The sequence below is a fragment of the Phoenix dactylifera genome, chromosome 3 (assembly GCF_051530095.1).
Source record: "Phoenix dactylifera cultivar Ajwa chromosome 3, Ajwa_hap1_PhDact_Kaust_v1.1, whole genome shotgun sequence".
In the NCBI taxonomy this organism is placed as follows: domain Eukaryota; kingdom Viridiplantae; phylum Streptophyta; class Magnoliopsida; order Arecales; family Arecaceae; genus Phoenix; species Phoenix dactylifera.
The window spans coordinates 56,530,492-56,543,345 of record NC_143192.1 but is presented as its reverse complement, the minus strand read 5'-3'; the positions used below and the strand labels follow the sequence as shown (position 1 = coordinate 56,543,345).

At 37.6% G+C, this 12,854-nt stretch overlaps 1 protein-coding gene across 10 annotated transcripts in view; it reads left to right on the top strand.

Annotated features, from left to right (window-relative positions):
- The first annotated feature begins 1,471 nt into the window (after positions 1 to 1,471).
- LOC103708382 (ELMO/CED-12 family protein) overlaps positions 1,472 to 12,854 on the top strand; it is a 71,854-nt gene continuing 60,471 nt past the window's right edge. For 5 of the 10 annotated variants that reach the window (XM_088719280.2, XM_088719279.2, XM_088719278.2 and 2 more), the window contains exons 1-2: positions 1,521 to 2,214; positions 5,833 to 6,551. In XM_088719280.2, coding sequence (XP_088575406.2) covers positions 6,432 to 6,551 — 120 coding nt within the window. In that variant the 5' untranslated portion in view covers positions 1,521 to 2,214; positions 5,833 to 6,431. Of the gene's footprint in view, positions 2,215 to 5,832; positions 6,552 to 12,854 lie in introns of all 10 variants that reach the window. The other 5 variants (XM_088719282.2, XM_088719281.2, XM_039119454.3 and 2 more) reach the window with 3 other exon arrangements.

Here is a 12,854-nt window from a genome sequence, read left to right as displayed (position 1 = left end):
TTGAAGATACAATCTTTGCAGGATCAGCTTGACCATATTTCATCTTTTTTGCAGAGATTTGCTCCTCCGGTACATAACTAAATCTATTTGAATATTTTATGTAATTATAATTTATTCTTGTATGAGCATGATGACTTCCGTATTTTTAGTTTCAAAAGTATTTTTTTTCTTGTAGGTTGCTGATACTTCATCTACTCATAGAGATGATGATGCCGTCGACCCTTGATACATCGTAGATTGTGTACTTAGAATTTGAGATGTATGTTTTTAGAATGTTTTTTAAGTACAATGTAATCAAATATGATAATATGAATATTTTGAATGAAAAGTTCTTGTTTGTGACGTGTATTTTGTTGTCTATGTGATTTAGTGTATTTGTTTTGTTAGAATTTAATGTATACAGGGTATTAAAAATTGCTTTTACGAAATATTTTTTTTAAAAAAATTTCTATTGCCGACGCTTTTAAGCATCGGAAGTAGCAAGTGGCACGAACCTGGCACGCCTTTAACGACGCTTTACAGCGTCGCTCAAGAACCATAAGTCGACGCTTTTAAGCGTCGGTTTAGTCCGACAGAAACCAACCATTTGAAGCGTCGGTCCAAGTTCGCCGACACTCTTAAGCGTCGGTTACCTCGAGGAAGAACGACGCTTAAAAGCGTCGGCATAGATCCACGACGTTTTTCTGACGCGTCGGCCTAAACCGAGCCCACGCCCACCTGCCCGACCTCTTACCCACGCTTTGGGGGGCGTTGGCAGAAAATCTACCGACGCTTAAAAACGTCGGTAAAGACCAAACAAAGCGCAGGAAGATATCCTTTCTTTTGTAGTGATATGTATATGTATATGTATATATATATGTATATATATATATATATATGTGTATATGTATATGTATATGTATGTATGTGTATATATGTATATGTATATGTATGTATGTGTATATATGTATATGTATATGTATGTATGTGTATATATGTATATGTATATGTATGTGTATATATGTATATGTATATGTATGTGTATATATGTATATGTATATGTATGTGTATATATGTATGTGTATATATGTATATGTATGTGTATATATGTATGTGTATATATGTATATATATGTATATATATATATATATATATATATATATATATATATATATATATATATATGTATGTATGTATGTATGTATATACACACACGCGGTCAGTTGATCACCAAAGCAGCAGGTTATGCTGTTAAAATTTTGATTAAAAATATTTATGACCATGCTGAACTTGAGTTGGGATAAGATGGGATCAGGTAAAGTGGAAGCAACTGCACATGGAACGGCAGCCATGGACCTGGATGGTTGGATGGACCAGCAAAAGTTGTTTTTTTGTTTTGCCCTTTTGCAAAGAGGTCCTGAGTTCAAATTTATTTTTGGAAGATAAAAATAAAAATAAAAAAAATAAAGAGATTAGGTAGGGTCCGTGGTGAGGGGAGGTCGGACAGACGCGTTAACTTCCGCGAGAAAGAAGGATTCACCAATCCACGATTGCGCAAAGATCGCTTCGGGTTGCAGACGGGATGCACCCGTCGGGGCGCCATCCACCCGTCGGCGTCGCGAAATCTTCTTTCGCGCGAAAGATGCAACCCAAACCCGGATGGGGGATCCAAGATTTTACCTATACGGGGTACGTAATGGACAGGGCGTGAGGGAATTCGGCAGACATTTTGGTTTGAGAGAGAGAAGTTAAACGGTTGGGCGGACTTGCAGACGGAATCGGCGGTTTTTCTGCGGGAGAGGAGCGAGAGGAGAGAGAAAGAGGGGAGGGAGAGGAGGATTTGGTGGGGCACAGGATTGGGACTACTCGCAATTGTTTTGATAAGTTCTTTCAAAAATTCAGTTTTCTTTCTGCAATACAGAGGAGATTTGCTTGATTCCTCGGACAGGTGGGATCGGATGGATTCTTGGACGAGAAATGGCGTCCACCCTTGTGTCGTGACAGCTGGGATCGATCATCTCCACCTTATCATCATCATCCTTCGTCGGTGGTGTTGACAAAAAGAGGGACTGAGATCGCGCATCCTTTTGGCATCTTCGCAAGCCATCAACAGATCGCATCATCTGACAATATAGAGGGAGAGATAGATTGATAGGGAGGGACGGTGCGTTGTTTCCTCCGACTTCGAACCTCTTCCTACCTGATGGGGCACTGGCAGCCCTGGTTCCCTCCCCGGTAAGTGACAAGACCATTTTTATTCACCATTGACGAATTAATTATCAGCGTATTTAAACAATCTCGCAATGAAATCAACCTTGCGCTTGCGTCTTATGTCTCTTTCCTGGGCTTGTTTGATTCAGGGTTCCTTCGTGAATTTATATGAAGAAATTCGTTGTGTGAGATTTCTCTTTTATAATAAGTTAAGAGCCTCATAATTTATACATTAGCCCGATGCGCATAACCAGAAGAATCCAGATTCCAGACACGGGAACATTTAAAACTATGACACCAAGAAATGTGTATGCCTTTCAGATGTTTGTAAATATGTATTGGTGTGTACATATCATAATTGATCGGCTAGGCCTATTACTCCTTAATTTTACAAGATTGATAAAATATCTACAATATGTCATTATAGACTTGATGACTTACATGTACAGAATGCCAGAGGTTGATATGCAATGTCAATGGCCTCGTGTTGATATTTAAATTGTCAAGGTCCATCACAAATTGTCCAAGTATCCATGACATCTTGAAGCCCAAACCTTACGTGTCTGGGTAACATCAAAATGTGTTAATGCTCTGATAGTGCATAGCACTTATACTGGTGTAGAGTGCAATGACCACCTCACCAGCATTTGATTCATTGCTGTTTTCCCCCTATTATTTGCTTTAAATTTCCATCAACCTGGTTAATTGGAACGTTGCATTCCTTGTGCTAATATGAACTCAATGTTTCAAATATCGAAGACCATACTGCGATTAAATGTCAATTTTAGTTACACAAGTGGACTAGCATTTCCATGTCAAATTTACAATTTGTTGGAGATATGACAAATGCTGGTCTAGCCAGCTTTGTGGCCTCATGATGCATGACATGCTGCTAGCTGTTATAATAACAAACGTAGTTAGAGACAACTCTTATCTAGCAAGATTGAAATAGTCTCCAGAAAAGAGTTTTTTGTTTCCCCAATTTGTGGAAAATCCTTTTTTGAAAGCAAAAAAGGAAATGCAAGAAAGAAAAACTCCAGTTTGCCTAAACTTTTGTTCCCTCAAAAAAAAAAAGAGTCCAAACTTTTGATGTCCATGGAAGGCTGCTACTGTTGCAAAGTTTGCTTCAAGTAACGTTGAGATAGGTGGTCCTATGAGAAATATAAGCAGGTAGCCTCATCCTCCCAGTTTGAGTCCAACCTACTGACAGTATCTGAGCAATGGGTTAGCTTTGCTTACAAAAGTCCCACAAGTTAAAGCATTCTTTTGACAAATGACATGTAGCTCACTTATGGTCATGGATTACAGAGTCAAGCATATGTTTCAAAGACTGAAGTTTTGTTTTTGTACTTATCTTTCAGTCTCTTATCAAATGATCTTACTTGCTTTTCAGAGCACTTGTTCCTTTTAAAACAATGTTTTTACTACTTATATTTGGTTTTAACCCTGATTTAAGTCTCGGCAGTTTTACGATGTTTTGGTTTGCTGTAAATGGCTCAAAATGAAAGGAAGCCGGATCACAGAAGCGGCTTCCATGTTTTTGGTCTGGTGGAAGTGGTCATCAAAGTGCCTAATTTATGCCTTGATTTTCAGAAAAAGTTCCAAAGTGACTTCAGCTATGGGTGGTCTGAAGTCACTTCGGGCAATTTACAGCCTTCACTTCCAACCACCTATGCTGAGCCAAACACAACCTTATTGGTTTTAGTTCCAATTTTGTCAATTTTATTTTTAAATTATAGAGTGTTCTAATAAAATCAACTAAAATTAGTGAAGATGTTAGAAATAATAAAAAGTAGATTATTTTTTAAATATATCTGTTATTTAGGACATTGCATATGTCAGCAGTTATGCACTAAAATAATCAAAAACAGTAAAAAAATAATAGTTCAAAAAACATGTCTTTAATTATAATATTTCAATTTACTGTTTGGTGCCAATCTGAAAAATTATATTATATTGGAGCTTCAAATGGTAAATATATCAAAAGTTTTACTTTTTTCCTTTATATTTCTTTGGAAATTTATGTTGCAAAGCTTCCATCTGAAAACTTGTAATTGATGTTTCTTTTCTAGAATAAAATGTTACTCAACATTTAAAGAGATGAAAAGACGGCAATAGAATAGCATAAACACCCCATATATACAACAAATTTGGCCCTATAGGTTAGTGTCAGTGAGAACTCTAAAATTGACCTCAAATTTGGACTGATTCTGACCCATGTCAACATATTTTTGTTTCAGATGAATAATAAAACCATGTGTAACATTACACCATAGGTAGCAAATATGAAAATGGTGTGGCATTTTTAAAGGAATTTTAAATAAATATTATTTTTTATTTAGATATGTTGTTTTAAATATTAAGACAGTTAATCAGAGACTGCCATCAGCAACTTTCCTCTTTCCATATTTGATATATGTTAAGACCTTGAGTTCGCATTGGAATATGACCCTAAATTGATGGCCAGATAGTCCCTATGCCATTATCTATAAGAAGACGACTAGGTAGCCTATCCAGTCCAAACTTTAGATTAGAGCTCAAAAATTATGATCAGTGATGATATCAACTATTAGGCAAATTTTATAGTTGGACCAATTGTTTTGTCTAAGACCCCCACCCCCCAACTCCAATGCAAAAAACAAAAGAAGAAGGAGAAAACAAATGGTTCTAAGCTTTTTTGCCTCTTGTTGCTAGTACACCTACATGGCCTACTCTAGCCAAGATTTAAGGCTTCGTTTGGCAGTAGAGCTTTCGAAAATAGAACTTTTTGAAGTAGAGCTTTTTGAAGTAGAACTTTTATAAAAAGCTATTTGCAATTTGGTAACTATATTTCTAAAGTACTGTGGAACTTTAATATATCTTTGGTAAACAAATTGAGAAAGCACTTTTGGTATGACAAAATGACCATAAAGGACATTGCATAATATTATACAACATAACATAATAAAATATAATATGTATTAATACGTAAATATATGATATATTATAATATTACTATAATATAATATTATATTATATTTATAGTATAATACGATAATAAAGATATAAAATATTATAGTTATTATTATATATTAATAAATTTAAAGGGATATTTTATGTAATTATAGTATTTTATTATGATTTTTTGGTCTAAAAAAAATTTTATAAATCAAAACAGCTTTTCGACGTATGCTAAAAGTGCTTTTCCGGAGAAGCTCCGCTTCTTCCCAAAAGTTGTTTTGACTTTCTAACAAAGCTAAAATAGCTTTTCGATTTTTTTACGAAACACCTCTATTTCATCCAAAAGTACTTTTGAAGGGTCAGAAAGTGCTTTTTGACCCACCAAAAGCTCTACCAAACGGAGCTTAAATAATTTTTTATTATGTACTATCAATGTTTAGATCTTGATTTTGGGATCTTCAGTGAGCAGGTCTTTAATCATTTGTCATAATTGTGTTGTTCTTTACTTGAACACCAACCTCTCCTTGAGTAGCTCGATCAAACAGGGGAAGAACCCTTGGTGATGTACTATTCGTGCCTCCTATCCCTAATAATCTGATCCTATTGGGTGGTTGTATATCTTGATATTTTTTCATGTTTTGGTTTATTATAGTTAGTTTAATACCTAGCGTCATTAACTTATGGCCTTCATCTTTTGTGCAGATAACCTCTTTGTTCAGCCATGATAAACTTGGTAGTAGAAATACAAGATATTAATTTGAGATAAAGCACAGATGCAGGAAATTATTAGGAAGAAGAGGAATGAAGGAAAAAGATGATGATGGTGATGATGATGATGGTGGTGTTTTGTGGAACCCATCAATTAAAAATGTTGTTATTTATCCAATCAGGAATATTAAGATGTTTACACAACCCTGATGAATCTAAGACTTCTAAATCAACCTATTATCTAACTAGGTCATTTTTGATATAACTCTACTAAAAGTAAACTCCAATTTACACTAAACTTGACTTTCTTATTTAAAAAAAAAATCTCAACCACTATTTTGTAGTAACCTTTGTAAATTTCAGCTGTTTAATGAGTACAATTTAAAGTAGAGTAAATTTACATACAATTGAATTTACATGAGTTTTTCTTTGTTTATCTTCATTCCATTTGTGAGTTTGGAAAATCATTAATTACGATGAGACCATGCAACCTTTGATCGAGCTGGTAATGACCTTGTACTGTAAAAAATAAGTCTGCTTAAAGGCTAGCTTTGGACATTATGCAATAATATATTATTCTAGCTAATAAATTTATGGTTGTTGCAGCTGATGCTATGGTTGGACCCCGGTCATGGTTTTCGGGACTCTTTTACCGCTCTAGTAATAAACGTCAAAGTAGTGGCGAAAAAGATTTTACTCTAACCTTTGTTCAGGTAAGTTGCATTATAAGCAATCATATATCTTTTTAAGAAAAATATCCAACATTTTCATCTTTGATTCATGTTAATATGGTTTTGCCTTGTCTACCGTAAGCTATATGTATAACACTATTTTTCATCGTAACAATCAGCTTTTTGATCACTTCTTGTTACTTTATATTGAAGTCATTCTAACAGAAATTTCTAGGTTAAAAAGTTTACATAATGAGTAGCAAGGTCTACTCCGATACCGGGTGCCATATCAGTTGGTGATCGGTTCGGTACAGTACCAATTCAGTACCATACCAACAATCGATACACTGTAGTGTATCGCTACGCCTTGTTTTTTCATTTTTATGTCTTGAGGGATTATTTCAATGATTAGGGTTGGTTGAATTTCAATTATGATGCTACTTTGATGTTTTTTCATGTCAGGTTAGTTTCGAATATGATATAATTGACTAATGAATGCAATTATAATATAATCAAATGCGTGAGTACATATAATTGAATATGCATATGTCAAATATTTGAATTACAAAATATTTATTGGCATCTAATTTCTCGTAGAGTATCCATGTCACTCACAGATGTCAAGATCCGAGTTATAGTCTAGACTTGGGATCTGACTCCAACCTCAATAATCTGTCCACCACTACATCCAATAATCCGAGCCTCCTAGATAGCCAGCCTGATATTGATCCAATGTTTGATACTAGATTGGCCATCCTAAGGGAAGATTGAGGTAGCGAATATTCTAGCCCATAATCTGGCTGAGGCTACGAAGGACAGTATCCACTTGAATACAACTTCTCAGATGAAAAATATCCATACAAGTCATACCTTGGCCGTGTGGAATAGGATCCGATGTATGATTCAAATCTAGATACATCCAAGAATCCTACTTTGCAGGCTAGGTCATCTCCAACATCAGCCTCATGTTTGAAACCATCTTGAGGGGCCTATCTCCTATATGCAATCATATCCTCACAAGCTATAGATTGTATGCCATGGTTTGTATCCTGTGTGGTATGAGTGAATTGCAACTCATCGGTGAGCTGACCAGAACTATAGGGCTATGATTCATATGCATCTGTACCACATCCTTCCTATACATTAGATGCATTATCTCTCTATCATTATCATCATTGCCCATATCATAAGATGATATGGCAACCGTGTTAGAAGTATGCTCTAGAAACCAATTTGGCAGACGCATTGTAATTATTCTAGGACATACAATTTGTACTTAACCCTTTTATTAATTAATAAAATTGAACATTTTGTTCATTCATGTTATTATGTGTCCATGAATCGTCCTAGGAATTAATAAGATAATAACACATATTCTCAAGAGTTGAGAATTTAAGGCATGTGTCATTAGGTAGTTAATTTCTGAATTGCTCCTGAACAATGGATCATCACCAAGAATGGTGATCGATCCGATGAGATTAGTGCACAGATCACTTTTCTTGATGGACAAGTCTTAAGTCCACAGTGTGGGCACACTGGAGTGATTGTGCAAGTGTTCGTTAGAGAACAAGGATACTGAGCGTGACCAAAACAAGAAATCACTTGGATGTCTATCCACTCGTCAGTGACTTATTTGATGCTGCAGTTAGATGACTAGTACTTAGACCTGCGATGCCTCAGCTAATCATGGTGAGATTGTTGTAGTTTGACGAACACACAAACATGGGCCCTAAGGGTCCTTGTGCAAATTGGCTGCAGTAGGTTTACTGTCGGATAGGATTGCATCTAGATGGGATCTATCGACCTTGATAGATTAGGAGGGATCCTATGTGATTTATGAGACTAAGTACGAAAGATCTCGGCCAGGACAGTTCTGAAAAAAGAAATTTTCAATTTCGAACTTGAGTCAAATAAATTTGACATAAGACAGACGATGGGGTTTGACGAGTTATCCATAACCTCCATCATGTCGGGATCCACGATAGAGATACTGTATCATACGCTAACTGCACCTAGAGGTTCATCCATTCCATTCTGCTGGGTTGCCATTATATACTGCTAGGTATCACTAGTGGATTGTGGGACTCAAAGGCATTTACTTGATGATCAGTGAACCTTGATGAGTAGTGTTGAAATTGTTTCAACCCATTGAAAGGAGTTTCAATGATATTGTGATAGAGATCACAATATATCTCACTACCAGACAGAATAGAACCTATGGGGTCACACACATTAGAGGTTTTGATTGTTCCGATGGTTGGATTGCGATTTAGAATCGCAATTGGTCTAGATTGTCAATTTGATTGACAATTGGTTTAACCCACTAAGAGTTAGTGAGTTAAAGAAGAAGGATTTGCAATTAGATTGTAATTTAATTGATTCAATTGGACCTAATTAAATTAGACTTAACCTTATTGGATAAGGATGGGAAGGTCTAATTAATTAGAACTCTTTGTTAGATAAGAAACTTAAATCATGAAGTCCAATTTGGATCCTAATTGGATTAGGATTCACATGAATCAAATTGGAGGACACATTGGGTTCTAATTGGATTAGAATTCAATTGATCAAGAGGGACCAAATATTTTCTAATTGGATTAGAAAATTTGAGCATGAAAGGATGGGATTGTCCCATCCTTCATGCGAGCCACACAAGGGAGAAAAGGAGGGGCGTCCGAAGCTTAAAGGTGGGGTCTTTTAGAGTTTTTTTTTAATAATACCAAAATGGTTTGTCGTAAGCCAGCTTTCAAATATCCATGAGCCGCAGGAATGGAACAATTTGCAGTGGTGAAAGCGCGCTACTGAGGCATCATCCGAAGCGGGAAGATTCTCCTTTTCTTTAGATAAGTTCTAATAAAAACGGTAGTGAAAGGGTAGTAAGGGATTTTTTTCATCGACCTTGTATTCCTTATCTCGCCGTATGAATTTATTTGTAAATGCGGGTTCTTACCCCTTATTCGTCAGTATGTGATTATTAAGAGTCGCGAAGGAAGGTTCCCTGAAGGGAGCCAGGGTAGGAAGGAATGTTTAGAGATAGAGCGAAAGACCGCACTCGAGGCAGAGAGCACTTGAAGACTTTACTTCCTTATTAGGATGTAGATCGAGATTGAGGGTAAGAAGCTCCAACTCAAGTTCGATAATGACATTTTAGCAGCCTGTAACACGTGTTAAACATGGGCGATGGGTGGGGAAGAGAATCGGGAATGAAGACCACAAGGTAGAAATTCTCCTTGCCGAAAGAGATCACTCAGAAGGGCTTAAATCTAACTCCGAAAATAAAGAGTTTTGATCCTGCCTGAGGCAGAAATGGAACGAAAGTCACAATTCCACGATTAGGGATCAGGCTTGTCAACGATCTTTTGTGGGATCTAGGGAAGCGCTTTTCTTATTGAAAAAAATAGGTATATCTAAACTTTCGACCCCTGGATAACCCATCTTTGGAGGTACACCGGCCATGCCACATAAAGCGCGGACTATAAATGTATCAAACCAAAGACAAGATGCGCAAGCAAGTCTATCAGAACGAGATACCGATACAAATACCGTCGGGGTAAGCCAATGGGATACCAAAGGGCTAACGCAATCCGATAGAGAGATGCCGTTCTTTTGTGCTCTAGCATTGAGCTCCTGTTACTCGAGTCACAGAATCCGAAGGAAAGAGCTCATCAGCATGCAAGTTGATAAAACCTAAAAGCAAGATGCGAAGATACGAGCTTGAAGTGTAGGACAAAAATCCACTGAAAATACATACATGTTAGTTAGTACCTCAAGGGCCGAACAGAAAAGGAAGTTGTAGACACTTTCTTTCAATTCGAAAGGGCTGACTTCCCGTATTCCTTAACTGTAAAATACTATGTGAGAGCTTACTCAGACTATTTCTTAACTGTAAAATATTGATTTTATCTCGGACAATACCTTAGGCCGGATTATTCTATCGACTACCTTATTCACTCGAACTATTCCTGATTGGAAGAGTTTTGAGTAGCAATTCCTTATTCAAATTATCGTCTTATAAGGAAGAGCAATTCCATCCCAGGGAAGGAAAAGTCGAATTCCATCTTTCTTTTTCCAGAGAGGACAATTCCTTTTTACAGTAATTCATGTAATTCCACCAATTCCTTATAAGATGGTGCATCTTAGGAAAAGGTATTCCTTATCTTAGGAAAAGGGGTAACACTCTTCTTCGGAAAGAGGACAAGACCTTATTCCTTAACTTACCTGTGACATTTTGAGGAGGAGATCCGTAAGGTTACGGTTGCTATTCTTAGTCTTGAATTTCTACAAACTCAAAAATTCTTTATATAAAAGGAAGAGGAAAAGGTATAAAAGACAATTCCGACAATTCCTAGCAAATTCCTTAGGTTAGACCAATTCCTTAATTGAAAGAGTGACAATTCAAAACTGTAATTCCAGAGTTGACTATTTCAAAGTAAATAAAAACTATTCCATCTTTCGTGCCAGTTGAGTGACAGTATTCCTTACTAAAATGGAAAGAGGACAATTCCCACCTGTGACAATTCCGCCACCATTATTTGGAAATGGAAAGAGGAAAAGCCTTATCTTTAATGGAAAGAGGTAATTCCTTATTGTATTCCTTATGCCAATTCCTTCTTCGGGACTATTCCATAAGAGTTACAATTCCTTATTCCTAGCAAATTCTCATGGAGCTTTTAGCGGAGAAAGGATTTCCCTATCGGAGAATGAAAAGTTGTAATTCCGTCCTTAACCTTACAGGAAAGGGGTGACTTCATTTACCTTATTCAAATTCTCATAGAGTTTTTAGTAATTCCTTCTCCGGAGAGAAAGATAGCTTCCGAGAACCTCCCTTGCTCTTAGCCCAGTACTGGAGGTCGAGTGGAACTAGTTTTTCGGAAGCAAAGGTGCCCGCCCGCCACACTCCCCTTTCTCCTGTTCCATTGCAAAATCAGGGCCTCGCCTTACGTCTTCAGATAGGGCAATGATAGAATTTCTTCTACCGTGCAACAAGACTACAAATGCAAATTTCAAACTCGCCTTTGTTTGCTCTCTTCATCGTCAGAGTGCCCCGCCCCGGGACGTTGGGCACGATGTGACCCAACTTCCACATAATGGATGCCGACTCCCCAAAAAACGTCGTGTTCAGATAGTTCCAACCATTTTTGAATCTCCATTTTCACTTGACAAGAAACAATTCCGAAAAAAATCTGACTCGGAAAGGAGGCTAGACTAATTGACTGAGCGAGACTCCATCCAACTATTCTGCATCCATCTAGCAAAGCCGCATGAGTGAAGCACCCTAAACTTTGTAGTCAAGGCGAAGCTCCATTGTAGACGTGAGGATCCCGTTCTATTGAGCCTTCCCGCTTATCCTAAATACAACTCAGTCAGATTAGGACCTCAAGCTATTACCTCGACGTTTTGAGCTAGCCTATGACATCTAGTTTTTTTAGCTGCGTCTGCTTATGCTCTAGTTGTCGGGGGGCTAATTGGCTTACTGCTTTCTTTCTCTTCTTACTGCTCACTCTAGCCTATTGCATTTTGAAGCTTGTTTAGGATTGGAGTAAGCAGCAATATTTATATCTTTAAATCGGGCATGGCGTCATTTTCGCGTAACACAATCTATCGTATTTGTCATGCAGAAACTAAACAGCAAGGTTCATCTTCGACCTGCAACTGTTCTCTATGCAATTGCCACTTCTGAAGCTAGGGATTCTTTGGCCTGCCTATGAATTGTAAGCTTTCCAAAAGTGAGAAAATATGCCTACCTCAAATAGTAGTAAAATCCTTGCAGCTTTCATCTCCGGGCTAGGGGCTGGGTTTGCAACAAGGCGAAGAAAAACTCCTAAATGGGCGGTTCCGAAGCTCCGGGGGTCCTTGGCTTAACAGCCCGGATATCTCAACACTTCGCATTTGAATAGAGGATGAACGACTAATGCTTGCTTCAAGGTCGACCCTGACCTATCCTATGAGACCACGTTCGCGCGGGCTTTCTATTTTATAAAAAGGTTCCTGCATCGAACTTTTATGGGTGGCCCTTGGCCCTGGAAGCGCGAAGAGAGAGCAGCGCGCGCAGAGAGAGCACAGCTCGAAGGAAGAGCTCGAAGAGCAAAGCAAGCCAAGAAGCAAAGGGCTATAGGAGTATCAGCTGAACCATAAGAAGAGTATAAAGGTCTTGGAGAAGCAGACGAAACATCCGATTCAAGACCCGACGAAGCAGACGCTAGAGCAGCAACCTGAGAATCTGAAAAAAAATATGATGAATTTTCTACAGTCTACGAAAAAGGCATCTTCCAAGCTTTCTGGGCTTCGAGACACTGTCGAATCAGTAGATCCGAACGTGGAAGGCCGGTAGGATCGATTGTAGCT